The following is a 19,228-nucleotide window of genomic DNA, read 5'->3' on the forward strand; positions in this document are numbered from 1 at the left end:
ATAGGCCTACTGTTTTCCCTGCCTGTTGTTGTGGTTCTTCACATTTTCTTTTGAGACATAGCTTGAGCTTTTTTGTCTGATCTTGTGACGATAGAATCTTTGACCCTCAGTCAAGGAATTTTTCTAAACTTTCCTTTTTCCTTTCCAGTGGAACATTTGTCATTAACAAATGTGTCTACAGCTATCTGCAGTGTTTCCTGGCTTGATCCACAAGTGTTCACCCTTTATTCACTCCTCTAACTTCTCCATTGTAACTGAATGCAAGTCTAACTTATTAAAGAATCTTGTATATTATACAAGTATATTTCACTGAGTAAATAGAATTGGTCAGACTGGTACAATATTATAAATCCCTGGTAAATGTTAGTTCATAATTCTTGTAACTACTTGTTGCTGAAGCAGTGCTGGTAAATTCAATTGATTGCCAAACCTGTTGTTGTTCTATCGCTTATGTGTATTATCAATAACTGGACTTATAAACATATTTAATATTAAAATGTTTTTTTTAATTGTTTTTTTTTTCTTTTCTTATTTCAGCTTCAGTATCCAGTCCCATTGTCTCAGGTGGGATGAGGAACATACATGAAAATAAAGTTTCAAGTCAGTTGTCTGGCAATTCAGCTAATCACCATGCTGATAATTCTAGACATGGCTCAAATGAAGACTACCTACAGATGGTGCACAGACTAAGTAGTGATGTATGTTACACACCCCAACTAATTTTTTATATGAAAGGAAATGTTTGACAAATATTTGAATTGTGTGACTGGTCTAAAAAACAAATATTTTGCTGGGTTGTTGTTGACATTTGAAAAGGAGTAATCTATTTCATTAATTTTTCAATTTCTGTTTGTGTAGTTCTTAGTTTTCAAATTTATTTTAAATGACCACTGTTTTGCTTGAAACCACTTTTGCAACATTTATTTTGCATTGAAGAAAAGTGAAAATTGTCTCTACGTATTAGCTTATTTTAAGAGGCAATTTTGCCTTGTTTTAGTTGCTCAGATACTGTATTGATGTGGACAGGATAACAGCCTATGTTGGTTTCATGACAGATTTGAAACATCCTATTTAAAAAGTCTCTGTTGTTAGTGATATGATCCTATCAAACCTGATGAAAGTTTCTTTTGAGTTTTTATTTTTACTCAATACCTGTGAGCTCAAATGTCTTGCCAGAAAAATAAATTTCCATGCATCTGTGACTTCAGTTCATATAAAGGGAGGTGAAATTCATGCTCTAATAACTGATACACAGTTTAATAGACTTTAAAAAAGAGAGTGGTGCTGTGAACTCACCCCAGATTCTTTACTAAATTGGTGATGAATATTCCACTTAATGAGCTCCTCATTCTGCCAACATCTTCTCAGCCTGTGTATGCATCTTGTTGAGGTAATTCTTTACAAGCATGATATATAAGAACCACTAAGAATTCTTTGAGCAATGCTGTTGTAATAATGCCCACTACAGGTTATGAGAGGGTCTTGAACTTGGGATATTCAGCATCAAGTCAAGCCTCTACCAAAGTAGTCACTACATTAACTTGCAGCAGTAGTAGACAGTTATCTATATGAACTAGCCAGTAGAGTGGGAGGGAGACATAACACACACTATACAAGCGTGTTACACTTTCTCACAGAGAACTATATCAAGTGTGATAACACCTGGATCCTTAAAACGCTGAGCACAGTTAACTCAGTAAAACCAAGAGTGAATCAACTGCATCATTTTTGTGTATTAAAATCAAGCACACAATCATTTAGCTGTTTCCAGATGATTGTGTGTTCACCAAACAAGCAATGAACAGTTAATGGAAAATCCATAACTACAGTGTGAATTCAGTAGTATTACCTTTGTAATATAAAAGCAGCATCCTGAAAATCCAGGTAGTCTCTGCTTCAGTGATACAAATTCACTAAAGTGGGAAGCTTCTTCTGGCATCAAATATACATGTTTCCCACAGTTAATTCTTATTTTAAAGGTACACTGTCAAAGCAATCATCCGTTTGTTAAAAGAAGCTTTTTTTGCAAAACTTAAGAACTGGTAGAAATCTTTCAATGACTTTTAAAAATAATTATTCCAAGAGAGGGTTTTTTTCCCCCCCCTTTTAAAAAAAAAGTTGCCACACAGTATATGCAGCACAAAGATTGAAGTGATATCCTAATACATGAGAAGCTGGAACAAATTAAACATAACTGGTCTAGTGTCATTGTTCAATTTGACTGCAGAAGGTAAACAAAAAATAAAGTACATTCAGTTTTTAAAATCCTTTTACATTTTAATATTTTAAGATAAGAGTTAAGGAATTAAAAAAAACAACAACTTGACAGCATCACTTCAATTAAAGCAGACACCTAATTGCATCCAGTATAGTGAGTATTGCAGAGAAGTTTTTATTGTAATTTCCTGCTTTCACACACGTACAAGTTTCTGAAACATTCTGCTTTAGAGCTGAAATTTTCTATACTTAAATGTCTCTCTGAATGTTGTTTTTTTTAATTTGAGCAAAATTCAACTGTTTTTGAGTTTTAGAATGCAAATAAATACTACTTCTTCCAATAGTGTCCCTATGGGTGCGCCACTGTAGGTGTGGCAGGTCCTCCTCCTGTGCCTGGGATGGGAGATCTTTGGTAGCAGTGCCCATTGGGCTGCACATACACTCCTCCCCATCTTGTGCTGTGAGGGGCCTCTATATATAGCGCTGTGTGGTCCACGGACTCTCAGTTCCTTCTCAACCGCCTTTGGTTTGGGATGGAATCTGCTAGCAGAGTCCTCTTCCTTAGCCTTTAGTCACACTCTCCCTAGTGTGCCTTAGTATATAGCTGTTTCCATTTGTTTTTCTCCCTTAAAAAAACCCAACCTTTTTGTTCTCTTCCCTCCCCGTTATGTGACACTTCCCATTTTCCCATCCTTCTTAACTGGGACCTTTCCCTCTTGGAAGTATGCCGGGATCTCCAGGATTCAAGAGGTGTCTCTCTTGTCAGGAAGCCTTTCCAATGAGCGATGGCCACTTGAGGTGCATCTGCCGCCTCAGTGAAGGCCACGACCCACAAAAGTGCTCCCACTGAATCAACTTGACTGCTCAGGCCCAAAAGGATTATGATCTTAAATTGAAACTTCTCCTTATGGAGAGTTCTCTTTTTTTTTTTTTTCCCCCCAATTGGTTGCAAAGGGAGTTCAGGCTTGTATTTATTAGCTCATTGGCATGAGTGCTAATATCAGAGATCTTCTAAATATGTATAATTCTTCATGACAAACTAAATAAAGTGGTGCTTTTAGCTAAAACATATTTTCACTAATTCATATTTATTTTCTGCATGTGCTCGTTGCAGGTTCTCACTTGGACTCTGATTTCATTCTAAAATATACGTAAAATATGATGAAAAGGGTCTAAATTTCAAAGAGTCTTAAATGTGCTAGTAGTTGTCTTGTGACCTCATTCCCAGTATTTATCCTGATTAGACTTTTTTTTTTAGAAAATAAATTTATAATATACATTATCGTCACTGTTTTTAGGATGGTGAGTCTTCAATAAGGAATGCTGCATCGTTTTCTTTGCGGTCACCACAGTCAGTGTGCTCTCCAGCTGGAAGCGATGGAACACCTAAAGGTACTCTTGTAGCTAAAAGAGGTTATATGTATGTATATGTATGAGTTTGTTTCCCAATGATAAAAGACAAGTGAATTTATAAGCTATGTAGTTTGATCTAACTAGCATTTTATGTTCAGATAAAACTGCAGAAGTTACATACACATAATGATATTTTTAATTACAATTTTATTTTGGTCCCCTGTTAACTGGAAGCCTGAGAAGGACCAAAATTTGACTCACTGTATTTTAAAACAGACTACTGTGGAGGATAGCAAGATCGTAAACCCTGTACATGTTGAGGATTAAACTGTATTAGAAGAACAATTTCCATTGTTCTATGCTAACATGGTTCAAACACATCTCTGAGTTATTAATTTCTTTATATTTATGAAAGTATCACAACATAAAACAGTTATTGCACTAATTGCGATGAAAGACATTGTGGTAATGTAAGAAATTTAAAAACAGGTCAGTTAACACCATTTAATATCTACTGTGGATGTGGCCTAAATACATTAGCTGGATAGGAAAAGTAGGAGGGCAGTTTAGTAAGATAATTTAAAAAAAACTAAAAGTAGTTCTTTATACCAAGCTCTAGAATGTTTGTGGGGTGTGTGTGTGTGTTTGTTTGTTTCCCCTGAGTGCCTCCTTACCATTTTATAACAGTAATTGACTGTGACTCGGTGAATGGAGTACACAGTTCTGGTGTATGGCAGAGGATCCAAAGCTATGCATATACTTAATAACTCAATACCACAATAATAAAAAGGGACAAAAATACTTTTTCCTGCCATTCCACTGGAAGATAATAAAATAAAATGTTTGCTATATGGCTCAGTGAGAGAGCAAGAGAGAACTGAGATTGGTAAGAGAACCAAAGGATAGGGGTAGAGAAGGGAGGCAGAGGATTGCTACAATGATTTTCACAGTTCATTGTGTTATATAGATATCCTCTGACAGATGAAGCTGGAAGGAAGATGGGTGCAACACCTGGTGGGAAAAGTTGTGATTGAAGTCTGGCAGGTTGGAGTAAAGAATTTATTGTGTAGGTGGCAAAATAATAGTTTAGTTGCTGCCATTATAGCCTCCTCAAAGCCTTGATCAGTATAGGTGTTTCAGTTAATAAACATTTTGGTGGATCCAGACTACCTCACCTCAAACACAGTTGTCACCCACCTTGAAAATTTTTCAGCCAACTTGTAAGATTGCTTGGACTTGGACTGGTTGTGGCAGAAGCATAAAAGTGGTGGACCAGTTGGTGTGAATTACTACGGTTCTGGAAATATTGGAGGCATTTTGGGCTATAACCTTTATATTGGATCCACCCACCTCTTGTTTGCTGAAGTCCAGAAGGGAGGTATTGAGTTATTGATGTAGGCCAAAATGCCAGCATCTCTTAGTGTAGTTATTAAATCTTTGATCAAAAGATTATTTCTTGATGGCAAGAATCTCAGCAAATACTGCCCTGTCCTTTATCTCCCTTGTAGAGAATCTTACTGAGATGGTTTACTCAGTACTTAATCTTACTGAAATAGTTCTAATAATACTTGAGTCCTCAGGCCACTTAATGCTTGACAGTCTATTTTTAGGCCTGGGTCTGGTAGGGAGACAGCGTAGTTACATTGACCAGTTTCCTCTTGGTGATGAATGAACATCTAGTGTCCATGCCGATTACTTTAGATCTCTTAGCTGTCTTTGATGTTTACCCGTGAAAATATTGTTGACAAGCCTGCAAATAACAGAAGAGATAGAAGAAGTTGGTATTGAAAGAAAATGGTTTCCTCCGTGGAGGACCTAAAGTGTTGTATTGGACTTTTGCTCATCAGAGAGATCACATGCAAGGTACCATAGGGTTTCCAGGTTCTCCATCCTCTGGTTCAACATGTGAGGCCGTTAGGGAAGATATTGTAGATATTGAGCTTCTATGATTTGAAAATGTAGATAACCCTGAGACTTTTTGTGTATTTAATTAGAGTTGAAGAGTGTTATCGCTCAGAGTTTAATTATTATAGGCGCTATCTGGCTGACACAGAATTTGAATAGGGAAAAGGTAATGCTTTAGACTGGGGAAAACTCCTGCAAGAAATGACGGAAGTTATATCTGCTGTCTTGATTGAGTTTGCCTGCCTTTTTTAATAGATTAAAAAATACCCTTACTCTGGGATGTTTGGCTGCACCTCTCTTCTTACAAATTCCAAAGACAGCTCTGATTTGTCCATAAGGTTCCAAGGCTCGGGCATGCTTCTTCTGCCTTCAGTTTAGGTTCTGTGTCTACAATCATGCAAACAGAGCAATGGCTTAGTATTCCTATGGTTCCTGTTACCACATCTTCTTTTAAAGCCAAATTTTGAGACAGTCGTGAGAAGTGTGTAGTGGATCATTCCCCAAGTAGGACTACTCATCCAGCTCCATCCCTTCATTATTCTACTCTTCTCCATCATGGCAGAGCCAAACAAAAGGTGCTCCATCTGCTAAGAGATATTTTCTGGAGCTACAAATGGGGAGCCTTGCCACAATTGTTCCCAGTCTAGAGGTCCTCACTGTGCTAAAAGAAGGGGCTCAGAGTCTGGATGATTTGTTTGGGCCTCTACATATTCCACCCAGGCCAGCCAAGAAACAGATGGAGACATCTTTGCAAGGGTTCTCTTAAGCAACAAAACTTGGTAAACAAGACTGTGCTTATCAGTCAATAATGTTGCAGGGTCACATTGAAAAATCTCCCCCAAACTTCTGTAAATCCTTCTCTAAAGAGTACCAAACCAGGTTCTTCATAAACAGTAACAATAATGGTGATAGCTAGATCTTTATATAGTATTTTTATTCATAAATTCTCTGTTTTGCCAAGGAGTGGGTATTTTGGTTATTTGCCAACTGATCTGGCATTTTTTCTGATCTTCCCTCAGGAAGATCTGAGACCGCTTCAGGATTGTTCCCCTACACTTCCTCTCCAGTTATATATTGGATGATAAATAATACCAGAGCTCATGACACATCTCCATGGACTGTGATCCAAAAAAAGAATATCAGAGAAGAAAAGAATAGTGGTAGCCACCTCTGCAGAAAAGGCTAATATCATTCTGTATTAACAGGAATATATGAGTAAGGCATGGGAGGTAATTGTTCCACTCTACTTGGCACTGGTAAGGCCTCAGCTGGAGTCCTTTGTCCAATTCTGGGTGTCACACTTTAGGAAAGATGTGGACGAATTGGAGAGAGTCCAGAGGAGAGCCTCAAAAATGCTGGAAATTTTAGAAAATCAGACCTATGAGCAAAGGTTAAAAAAGTTGAGCATGTTTAGTGTTGAGCAAAGAAGACTGAGCGGAGGACCTGATAAGTCTTTAAATATGTTAAGGGCTGTAATAAAGAGGACAGTGATCAGCTGTCCATACCCTCTGAAGGTAGGACAAGAAGCAGCAGCAGCAGATTTAGGTTAGATATTAGGAAAAAGTTCCTAACTATAAGGTTAGGTTAAGTACTGGGGTAGTTTACCAAAGGAAGGTATGGAATCCCCATCACTGGAGATTTTTAAGAGCAGATTAGACAAACACCTGTCAGGGATGGTCTAGGTATACCTGATCCTGTTTCAACATGAGGGGATGGACTAGGTGACCTCTCAGGGGTCCATTTAGCACTACTTTTCTATGATTCTGTGATTCTTAGGGATAGCTATATGGCACTGATGCAGCTGGCCCAGGTCAGCTGACTCTGGCTCACAGGGCTTGGGCTGTGGGGCTAAAAATTGCTGTGTAGACGTTTGGTCTCAGGCTGGAGCCCGAGCTCTGGAACCCTCCACCCTCACAGAATGTCTACACAGCAATTTTTTGGGCCCAGAGCCTGAGCCTTATGAGCCTGAGTCAGCTGACCTGGGCTAGATGGGTTTTTTACCCCTTGTGCAGACATACCCTCAGTAAGCAACTCAGAGTACCCTGTCCAGACTCTAGGCTGATATACTTAAAGAAGAGAATCCCTGAACCGTTGTCGATCACCTCACCATGAGTTAAGATAGACACACAGAATGAGTGTCCTTCCAATGCAGCAAAGTTTTGACAGCTTTCTGGTACTGATGTCCAGTGTGCCACAGTGTGTCCATCTTTACCAGTAGGTCGTAGGTCTGATGGGCTCCATGCATAGGGATTACTCTATTGGCCAAATGGCATGTGAGAGTGCTTAAAGGTTTCTACTTGAGTGCTAGAAACTGTTCCAGTAGGAGATGCAGTGGAAGGTGAAGGTACCATCCAGAGTGATCCATTCCCTCGTTTCCTCTGAAAAAGGAAGCTGACTGATGGTAGGATTCCCCCCTCTGCAATCTGAATCCTAAATCGGTGATGCCTTTCAGGGTGTGGGATCAGACCCAGGGCATCATAACAAAGAGAATATGATGAAAGGTCAGACTCCAGAGCATCCGCTGCTTAGAGATGAGCATGATCAGGGTGGCTCTTCCAGGATAATCTGAGAAAGGAATACACTGTGGTTCAGTTAGAAAATGTGACAACCATGGTACAAAGCGGTAGGAACAAGAAATTTAATTTAAATGCCAAAGTGAAGTAGATTGTCTCCTGGGCATAAGCTCATCTAACCTCTGCTAGGGTCATCGACCCAAAAGGGTTGCTGAACACAAAACCTGCCTGGCTAAGCCATCAGAGAGAGACAGCTAATAATGGTTCCTGAACCTGCATGTATTCAAGCTGGTATTTAGAGAGGCTTAGCTCAGTTCGACCTGAGCCTTAGCTGAGACACACCTTAATGGGATATGTTCATATTCAGTTGTAATGCAAGAGACAAGGCAAGGAAAGTAGAATGAAGATCACTGGGAAAAGATGGTCTGGCTCACAGATTGCCAAGTTAGCGTCTCCAAAACTCTTCTCACCCTCTTCCTTTTTTTTTGCTACTAGAAAGAATGATTAAGAAGGTATAGGAAGGATGCTATAGCTGTCATCCTTACCCCAGACTGGCCAAGAAGGGTGTGGGACTCAAATGTTTTGGAGATATTGCACAGGCTTCCTTTTATTCTCCCCAACAGGCAGGATGTCCTATTTTAGGACCTGCTTCTGCATCACATCCCAGATTACTCGAGTCTGATTGTTTATTTATTGAGCAGCAAGTCCTAAATAAGGTTGGATACCCCTTCCAAAGTAATGGAGGGTCTCTTAGCCTCACATAAGCCTTGCATCCTCTCAGCCTACGCAAGAGTTTGGACAAAATTATCCTATTGGTACTAAGAAAGATCAGCTGGAGGAAGTCAGGTTTTCCCATTTGCTGAATGTCTTATAGGATGGCCTGCATTTGGACCAAAAGACCATCACCACCATTGCTTCTTGTGTCTCAGCACTAAAGACTGTTATAAAATCAGGTTCATCCAAGTCTCTAGTAGATCACCCCATAGTATCAAAGTTTATTATAGCAGCACTCTTATGTAAACCAAACCTATCCTCCTTACTTGGGATCTTCACCTATCCATTCAAGCAGATGATATCTAATTCCCTGTATTTCCTTGCTATGAAAATATTCTTCCTCGTCACAATCGCATTGGCAAGAAATGTCTCCAGAAATCTTTGCTCTTATGGCATGAGCTTTATTATATTTTCCCTAAGGGCCAGGTTGCTCATCATGCTTCAGAGTTATTCCAAAGGTAAACATATATGCTTCCTAACATAACAGGAGATCATTTTGCTTGACGCCTCAACATGCAAAAGAGCATGGCATATGCTGCTTGTGAGAAGAGCTGGTAAATTGTATCTTAGTAGAATCGGTCTGTTCAGGAGGGAAGGGGAAACTCTTGTTTATTCTTTCTTCTCCCTCACTATTAATTTTTTTCTTACTGCTTGCTAGATCCCAAATGTGGTGGAGAAGTCAGAATCCAGAATGGAAAAAAATCAACTGATTATTTTTCTTGGAATAATCTCACAACCCAGTCCACCTCATCTGAGATCCTTTGGCCTCTTCAGGCTACTCTTAAATAGAAAAAGCCTGATTCTCTTTTGCCCTATACCTTATGTAGAAGTCATGCCCCAGAGCAAAGTAAGCACAGAATGGTACTGTTTTACACTGACTTTGCACTAGTATAAATACTTTACATAAGGTGAAAGGCAATGGAGAATCAGGCTTTTAATGTCATTGAATAAGGTATAATTGTTAAGAATAAGAATTGAGTGTTCCAGTACAGCTTCAGAAGTACTCATTTGGATCGAGAATAGAAGTGTGTGGGGAATGGAGGCAAGCATGTAAGCTCCTTGGACAAGTTTTGTGAAACATCTGGTACTTGCCAAAAGAGAAATACAGTCCTTATGTCCTGTGGTGGGAGAGGGTCATTACCAGAAAGGAAATCATCAGGTAATAGATTTTCTCCTATATGCTGTAGTAAACTAATCTTGTAGGTTCTGGAATATTTATGCTTGAGGTCAAAAGGATCTCAAGTTATATATCACAGGAGTTGAAGTCAGTGGTGGAAGGCAGAGTGAGAGACAGCCTTGGCAGAAGCCAGGATTTTGGCCTGGGGGATGAAGATAGGGGCTGATTTGAGAAATGCTGGATTGAATAGCTGCAAGATTTTGAGAGTCTGGATGTGAGGAGAAAGGGAATCAAAGATAATTTCATGGTTGCAGGCTTTAGTGGGAGGGAGGATAGTGTAACTGACAGTCGTAATGAGGAAAGGGAAAAAAGGATTAGGGTGTAAAAAATCCAATTTATGCCATGTTTAGTGTAAAGAGATTGTAGAACACCTATCAGGATGAATTGGAGAAAAAGCAAGGCACAAGAGCCTGGACAAAGGAAAAGAGGACATTTGTGGAGAGAGCTTTTAATTTGAATGTGGACGATGCCACAGTTATACCTAATTTTGTCATTGTTAGATCCGTGTATTGCAATGTGCTGTCCTTGGAGCTACTTGGAAAAAATCAACCAGAAACTTCATCTGCAGAATAAGGCTTCATGCTTACTTAGTGGTGTCTCTTGCATAGATCATATTACAATTGCAGTCTGTCTTCCAATTCATTTGAATGCAGTTCAAGGTGTTAACCGATAAATGTCTAAGTGGTTTGAATTGTAACTACCTTAGCTACTGCCCCTCTCCTCAAGTGCTATCATGGTATCATTAGAAAAGCTTAAACTAACAGCCCCCATGTTTAAACTGGAGGAGGCTTGATGGCAGGGTATTTTTTAGCAAGGGACCCTTTGTGCCCTTCACTTCTCCACACCATCACTCCCACACTGGACCAACAGAGCTCAAATTGTTGACCATTGCAAAGTTTATCTATTCTCTTAGGCTTTTTGTGGAACAGAGAATTAAGGGAGCTTGCAGTATTTGAAGATGAAAAGAGGTTTTTTAAATTTGTGAAGAATTCGGGAGGTGTGTATGTGAACATTATCCACTTTTTTAAAGTTCCTGTTTGTAAAATACATGTAAATTTGCTCAAAACTTGGGATGAATGCGTTTTAGAAAGAAAAATAAATAAGTTGGGAAACGGGAAAAAAAAGAACAGACGAAGAGAGGTAATGGCAGAAACAATATCCTCAGTCACTTGTGGACAGAAGCATTGCCTCTAGGTAAATTGACTAAGAACTCCCCTAAAGTAGGAAAGTTGCAAAAGAAATAGACATACTCAGGGATAAAGAGTAAAGGAAGGCCATTTTTATTTTGCTTTTGAAATGCTTCCTGGCTTCATCTTTCCAAGAACATTTTTAAGTAGGGAGCCTTCTGTGACCTATGGACGTGTTCAGATTTCATTTTATTGCATTTGGAAATGCATAGACATAGTGACTATTGTCTGTCTATAGCTCATCATTAAGTTTTCATCACTGGACCCCACGAGAATCTATGGAGCCTTCAACCCTTCCTTTTCCCATAGACCAGGTTACCTTTTCATTAACCTAAATCTTTAATAGTTGATGTCCTGGCCTGAACTTATAAGCACTGTGGGAAAAGTTCTGGCTATCTTCACTAGAATGGTGCTTTATCCACTAGATGTGGATTGCTAAAATAAATTGCTAGAAAATATGGTCATCCTTTGCTGCAACTAACTGTATTACATCGGGCCTTAGGATGGTCTTCATCATGCATCTTATTTATACACTTACTCTTTGTAAGCACAAATATTTGTAGAAATACACATTATAAATAATTTAGGGTATATTTAGTGTGTTTTTATATAAACTGTGAAACACCATAACTGTTCAGTTTTTCTGAATTATTATTCTAGGATCAAGACCACCTTTAATCGTACAATCTCAGCCTCCACCTTATTCATCACCTAGAGATGTACCCCCAGACATATTGTTAGATTCTCCAGAAAGAAAGCAAAAGAAACAAAAGAAAATGAAGTTAGGCAAGGATGAAAAAGACCAGACTGAAAAAGCTGCAATGTATGATATCATTAGTTCTCCTTCCAAGGACTCCACTAAACTTACGTTAAGACTCTCTCGTGTAAGATCTTCAGATATGGACCAGCAGGACGATATGCTTTCTGGTTTGGAAAACAGTAATGTGTCAGAGGGTGATATTCCTTTTAATGTGCAGTACCCAGGACAGACTTCTAAAACACCCATTACTCCACAGGATGTTAATCGCCCACTAAATGCTGCTCAATGTTTGCCTCAGCATGAACAGACAGCATTCCTTCAGGCACAACAAGTGCCTGTTTTACAACAGAACACTTCAGTTGCTGCAAAACAACCTCAAACTCCTGTGGTACAGACACAGCAGCAGGTTTCGCAACAAGGAACTATAACGCCATATGATGAAGTAGAGTTGGATGCATTGGCTGAAATTGAGCGGATAGAACGTGAATCAGCTATTGAAAGGGAGCGATTTTCAAAAGAAGTCCAAGATAAAGGTAAAAGGATTGTGTATATATCCTATTATTTCCCATCATCACATAGTTCTATTCTGTTCTGTATAGGTTCTTATACTGCCGTCATCTTTGTTGTCCAAGATGAACTGTGACCTTTCATGTGTGTAATATCTGGTATTACTTTGCTTGCATTCCTTAAAATCTGGAGAGTGAAGTTGTTAGGTTTTTTAATTTGGGTTTATAAGAAATAAAAGTTAAATTATTCATAAACTGCTCTAATTTTGAGCCATGACATTAGATCAGGATAGAGAGGACATTGCTTGTGATGTTACTTGAATTCTGACAATACCATACAATTACATTGATGTATGGAATCACAGTTTCTAACAGATATTAAATAACGGATCAATTAGTTGATGAGAGACACTTCCCTTGTGCACTAGTTTACTGACTATACAGTAAAACGTCTTTTTTTGAAATTACAATAGAATTCCTACACCACTTCTATTTTTATCACCAGTCATATCTAACATGAAAGATATATTGGTTCAGAATTGTACATCTTTTTTTAAAGGGAATGGTATGATTGGATAATATATACTTCTACGTTGCCTTAGTTTTTGATCAACTGAACACCATTGTTTATCTGTAAATTACATATTCCAGTGAACTACTATATACAGTACCTACTTATCAGACTTGTGTTCTCTACGCCAGAGGTTCTCAACCTTTTTCTTTCTGAGGCCTTCCCTCCCCCACATACTATAAAAACTCCATGGCCCACCTGTGCCACAACAACTGGTTTTCTGCATATAAAAGCTAGGGTCGGTATTAGGGGGTAGCAAGCATTGCCTGGGGAAGCTACATTGCTCAGGCTTAATCTTCAGCCCTGGGTGATGGGGCTCAGGGCCCTGAGCTTCAGCCCCATACAGAGGGGCTTTGGCTTTCTGCCCTGGGCCCCAGGGAGTCTAACCCTGGCCATGCTTCGCGGACCCTCAGGGTCCCCAGACCCCTGGCTGAGAACCACTGCTCTACGCCATAGAGGCTAGACTAACCTTTGGAGTTTTCCCTTTCCCTCTTTATTTAAATATCTATATCTAAAGCCTGCCCTCCATAGATGCCTTTTCAGGATGATCCTTTCTTGGTGCTATTTTACATTTCTGATCGTGTTAACCAGTTTGAAGGTCATTTGTTATAAAGTTATAACAGTGGAATAAAACCCCACCTCTAGAAATTGAAAACAAGTTTTGTGTGTGAGACGTGAAAAGGGCATGTTAAATGAGAATGGGTAAACCTTAGTTTTGTTTAAAGGCAGCCTGTATACTATCTGTGGTTTAACTTCTGAGAGAAAATCTTTTAAAGTCTGATGCTAATTTAGCAAAGGTGTCAGAGAAAAGCCTTGCTGAAGTTAAACAGGGCAACTTCTGACTTGATACTGCAGTTGCAACTGGACATGTATGAAGCAACATCTGGACTGGGCTCTATTTTAGTTGGCACCAAATGTGGGTATTAACAAATGCAGACTTAATCACCCATCCAGAGAGAGCACAAGTTTTTCCCTTATTTAGACCAAAAATTTTGTTAAATAAGTCAAAACATGTTTCTAACCTAAATGTTGTTGTGGCTGATCCACCCATTTAATATTTATAACTGGAATTAATAAAAATCTTATATTTGGTGATAAATTTGAGTCTTGTCACGTTACATTTTGCATCATTGCAGATAATCAGTATATGGAGAAAAATGTGTGCTCTCTTCAAAGGTATCTCCTCTTAATCTGATTTTAATATACTTTTGATTGAAGGAAATGCTTTTCTGAATAGCTAAGCTGCTACACTTCTTCTACTAATAATTTAACTTGATTTAAGTGCTTTCAATTTATTTCCTAACCCTTTGTTTCTTCAAGAATTGTCTCTGTAGATCCCAGCTCTTGGGATGTTCTCCAAGGCCTTTAACCGAGAACCATCTAGAAAAGCAGTGTCTTTTGGGGTTGCATAACCACCCTTCTGCAGCACTCAAATATTCAGAGCAAGATTGTAAAAGGGGATTCATAGACCAAAACACTCTGTTAGTACTTCATTGTGGCTCATTGTGGGTACTGAACCATCTTAGTCTCCTGTCTCTCTGCACTGTAATTTTTTGTGTATACTTAGTTTTTAAGAAAAGTGTAGGTTTGTTCTTTACTTAATTTTTTAGTAACTTTTCTGCCATTGTGTGTAAAAACTTGAGTGTTCCATTCCTAAGGTGGTGCGACCTGACTTCAGTCAGTGCAGTTGGTTGTCCTAGGTTTTTCTGGCTAGTTCTTGGCTCTAGTTCTCTCCTCCTGGTTTTGTATGGCTGACAAGAACAAGTGCACAGGCTTTAATTGGTGCCCATACTGCAAAGCCAAGATGTTCACTACGGACAGATACATCCAGTGTTTCCTGTTCTTGAGTGGGTCATTCCCCAGAGGCTGCTCTGAGTTTTATGGCTTATGTCTCAGGATAAGAAACATGAGCAAAAGTGTATTTGGTGCTTAGTCCTTGAAGAGTACCTGCTGATCTCAGCCTGCTGGTTCTAGAACTATCAAAGGCTTCTTTTATATGATCACCCTCAGGAACCATTGAAAGCTTGGTGGTCTTTCCCAAGGCTTCCTCAGCTATGGGATCTTTTGGGGTTATGATGTCTCTACAGCACTGTACTTTCTCAGAGATGCACACTTAAGGCTTCTCACAGCCATAGTCTAAACTTCAAGGCTTTTGGTGCATATGAACATTTTCTTTCCGTGGGTGTTGAATCTTTCTGGAGAAGAGGAGGAACTCTCCTGGGGATTCTTTTCAGAACTGGCATGAATGATGCTCTTTAGAAAGAAATGCTATGATTCTTGAGATTGGTTGGTACATATGAGGGATGGGGATCTGTAGACTTTGGAGATTATGGTGCCGTCCTCACTGAGTGCCTCAATTCCAATACCTCTGTATTTAGCTCCCTCAGAACAAAGCTGCTTCAAGTTGAGTGAAGACCTCAACTTTGATGATGGTACTGGAGCAGCGTACTAAGCAGATGCCTCTTTCTCTGGGCTGTGCCAAATCTTTCTGGAATAAAGAAGAAAAAGGGAGATATCAGGACACAGGTTGCTGCTCCAAGAACTGACATGGTTGACCTTAGCTTCATCAGATGTGAGTCGGAAGCATCAGCCTGATACACTGCCCCACACCAAAAAGCTCTTCTGGGATCCATTTAATTATTTTGTCCTTATGGTCATTTGGACCTTCATTTACATGACCTTTTCCATCATGACCAAAAGGTACTGAGGATTTTGGGAAAACCTGTAATTTTTTCTTTGCCTGCTCTTGGGAATAACAAGTCATCATCTCCTCCTCCTCTTCCACTTAGGGAATCATTCTCTAAATTGATCAGTATTGTGAACAACTTGCCTGTATTAGAAAAAAACTGGTGAAGATTATGATAAATAGTATGAGCCTACATTATGGAGTGAGACAGCCTCTCCAGATAAATGTCACAGTGGCCTCAACATCTTCATCAAACATCTGTCTTAGGACATATATTCTCTGAAAAGATGGCAATGGTGGCTCATCAGATTAATCCAGCTTCTGTTTATCAAGTCTCAGGTGTCAGTAGAAGACATAAATGGCAACATGAGTGATTCCTGAAGGATTTTGTAGGAAATGGGATAATCTTTGCATCTCTTTGAGACCAGAATTATCATGAGGTGACCTGACCCCAGGTCAAGTACACGGGTAGACCTGTATATGCTAATAGGCCTCTTTATTTTGGATGGTAGACAAGACTCCCTGTTTCTACTTCTGATCATAGTCAGGAAAATTAGAAATTACAAGGATGTACCTATTTTTCATAGCTCCTACTTGGGCTCATCAATTTAAGTTTTCAGACTTTCTGTATTTATTGATGCTTCTGTTCTTAACTATTTTTGAATTTTCTCTTGGAAGCACAGCCACATTCTTCATTCTGATCTTAGTCTGTTCAGTGTACTTCGTAAAATTCTGACATTGAGTGTTCTAAGGAAGTCTAGCCTTCCCTGGGGACTACACCTTGAGATGGAGGGAAAGTTTGTGCTCCAATGTCCCTGAGCACTCTGCCAGCAGGAGTTTTAACTCCTGACAGCACCACCCAAGCCGGACAGGTCAAAGGGCGGGCACCAGCAGTCCAAAAGCAGTCTATTAGTCCTTCAGGTTGGAGGTTGAGCAATAGGCCAGCAATCTATCCTTGTAAAAGAGTTCAGTTATAGAAACACATCAAGGTAGTATTTTTGGCAAACAGCATGATAGACAGGGATGGTGAACACATTTGTGTCCTAAGTGACATGTGACTCTGTGTGGGAAGGATGCAGATCCAGAAGAAAGTGCAGGAAAGTTACAATCTAGAAAATTTCCAACAAGGAATGTTTTTTGAAGCAGAAGATATTTTCTTTGGGTTAGATAACAATTTGGACCTTTATCAACACCAGTTCCTTAGACTTTTGACTGTCTCATTTGAAAAAAATCTGGTTTTGTCTCTTGCCACTGTTAGGATGCTTATGTACATTATTTTGGCATATGATCCTACTGTTCAAAATTTTAATCTTGCATCATATTATACTTTTTTAAATACTCACTAACAAATAGTTGAAGAGCCTATTATATCTTGAGATTTAAACTTAATACTTACAACATTAATAGAGGCACCTTTTAAACTTGAAAACTGCCTTTCTGAATGCTATAACCTCATCAAGGAGAATGAACTGGAGGTTTTAATGGCTGACCACCTTACAGGGGTTAAAAGTATCACCCCCTATTTTTACCTCAACTAGTTAATGTTTTTCCTTAGACCACATATGTTACTGTGGGAAGTAGATAACATATTCATAATATTAATAGGGCCTTACGCTACTGTTTAGAAAGAGGAAGGAAGAAAACCCATCTAGAAGTCATCTAGTTAATATATAGCTTTTAGTGAAAAATCCAAAAGGGGAATCCATTTCTGTTTAGAGTTTCAAAATGCATTAGTCTTGCATTCAGATTTGCTATAATTTTAGTTAGAGGCCCTGTATTTGTAGGATTGAACACTCATTCTTTTGGATCCCAGGCAGGTTCAAAATCATTTTTATGTAATGTGTCTGTCATAGAAACTTACCTGGAGTTACAGTTGTAGCTGTACAGAGTACTGTTCTCTCCCAAATTGATGAATCTAGAGCAGTCATGCAACTGTCACTTAATTCTCAGCTCTTCTCCTGAGAGGCTACTGCGCTTAATTCCCTAAAACTAGGGATCTACAGAGGCAATTCTTAAAGGAGAAAAAGATTACCTACCAGTAACTGCATTTTTCCAGTACATTGCCTCTGAAGATCCATTCTCCCCACTTCTTTGGTATCCTTGTATGGATTCTTCAAACTAATGGAAGAAACGGCTACTCAGACCCTTTTATAAATTTGCTTCCCGTGTTTCGATCTGTGAGGGGGCACTTGCATGTCCCTTGTGGGCACTTCTTTTCTAGATGGTTCCAAGCTGAAAGCAGCAGACACATACATCCCAAGAGTGTGGATATGCAGGAGCAATACACTCAAAACTACAGTTATTGGTAAGTAATCTTTTTGTAATGTAACTTTTACGTTTTAAAAAAAACAACACAGAGAGCAATAAGAATTAATTACTGACGTTGCCTGAGGCATTGTGTGTAATTTAATATTGCCTGTAAATTTCATGACAAAATGTGTAGCTACAGGCAATGTATTACTGGTGTACAAAATGAACAATAGAAGCTTAAGATCATTCTTTGTTTTCCTTAAAAAAAGAGACATGAGTTGTTTTGTCATTTGTATACTTATCCTGTATAAAAATAGAGTCACAGATACAAGGAAGAAGTTGAAATGAGGCATTTGTGAATACTTAATGTGGGAGGAGGACAACTTGGAGATATATATAAAAAATGTAGTGTTCCTACAAAAAAAGAAAATGAGACAAAATAGGATGCTGTATGTATTTTGCATGTGTGAAAGGTAAACTTTATGTAGTCTGCATTTTGTATCACTGTACACTACACTAGGTGGAGCTAGTGTCCTTATGTAGCATTGGTAATGAAAAAAGTTTCCTAATGTCCTATTTTTATAGGCGATAGGGAGATGTTTAACATAGATGTGATTGTAATAATGAAGAAAAAAGGAATTTCAGTTTAGTATGTGTAGACACTTTCAGAAGCGTCACTGAAATTAGATGTTACAGTCCATCTGTAAAAATTGCTTGAATTTCCCATTTTAAAGAAGGTGAAATAACAGATTAAGCAAAGAAAACATGTTAAAACACTTCTGAATGTTTTTTTTTTTTTTTTTTTTTTTTAAAGTGTAGCCCTCTAATGGCAGTGTAGGCTAGACTCTTCCAAGTAGAAGTTTGTTGAAGTGTGAATCTGGTCTCTGAGGATAGTAGTAAAGTAGTATTTTAAGATATAAAATAAAATTGCTTTATTGAGACTATGGCCTAATAATAGGACTACCACTGTACCTATTGAAAGGATGGGAGAATAGGATTTATGACAAAAGGAATTGTCCAACGAATAATTTGTCCCTTGTTCTTGTGTAACAGAGAAAGTGGAGATACAGAGTTGGAGCTAAAAAAAGTTGTTGCAAGTTAAGATGAACATACTGCTTTTGTAGTTTGTAACTGGTGGCTGAATCCACTCTGATATTAATTAACATAACATGACATAGGCTTTGCTCATTATCAGGCTGCATAAATGTCATTGCAATTAGTTAAAGTAATTTTGAATCCAAGGTATGATGATGTCAGAATAAAATCAGTAAACTATCAGAGGAATGTTGGGGAGCATAAAACAATTTGGCAATAAACATTTAAGAGTTT

The 19,228-nt window shown here is 38.7% G+C and overlaps 1 protein-coding gene across 1 annotated transcript in view; it reads left to right on the top strand.

Annotated features, from left to right (window-relative positions):
* Window positions 1–19,228, top strand: part of NIPBL (NIPBL cohesin loading factor) — a 289,092-nt gene that overhangs the window by 139,557 nt on the left and 130,307 nt on the right. Inside the window, exons 7-9 of the mRNA XM_065405961.1 lie at window positions 538–698; window positions 3,516–3,609; window positions 11,787–12,419. Coding sequence (XP_065262033.1) covers window positions 538–698; window positions 3,516–3,609; window positions 11,787–12,419 — 888 coding nt within the window. The remainder of the gene's footprint in view (window positions 1–537; window positions 699–3,515; window positions 3,610–11,786; window positions 12,420–19,228) is intronic.

This window comes from Emys orbicularis, chromosome 6 (assembly GCF_028017835.1).
Source record: "Emys orbicularis isolate rEmyOrb1 chromosome 6, rEmyOrb1.hap1, whole genome shotgun sequence".
NCBI classification, from domain to species: Eukaryota; Metazoa; Chordata; order Testudines; family Emydidae; genus Emys; species Emys orbicularis.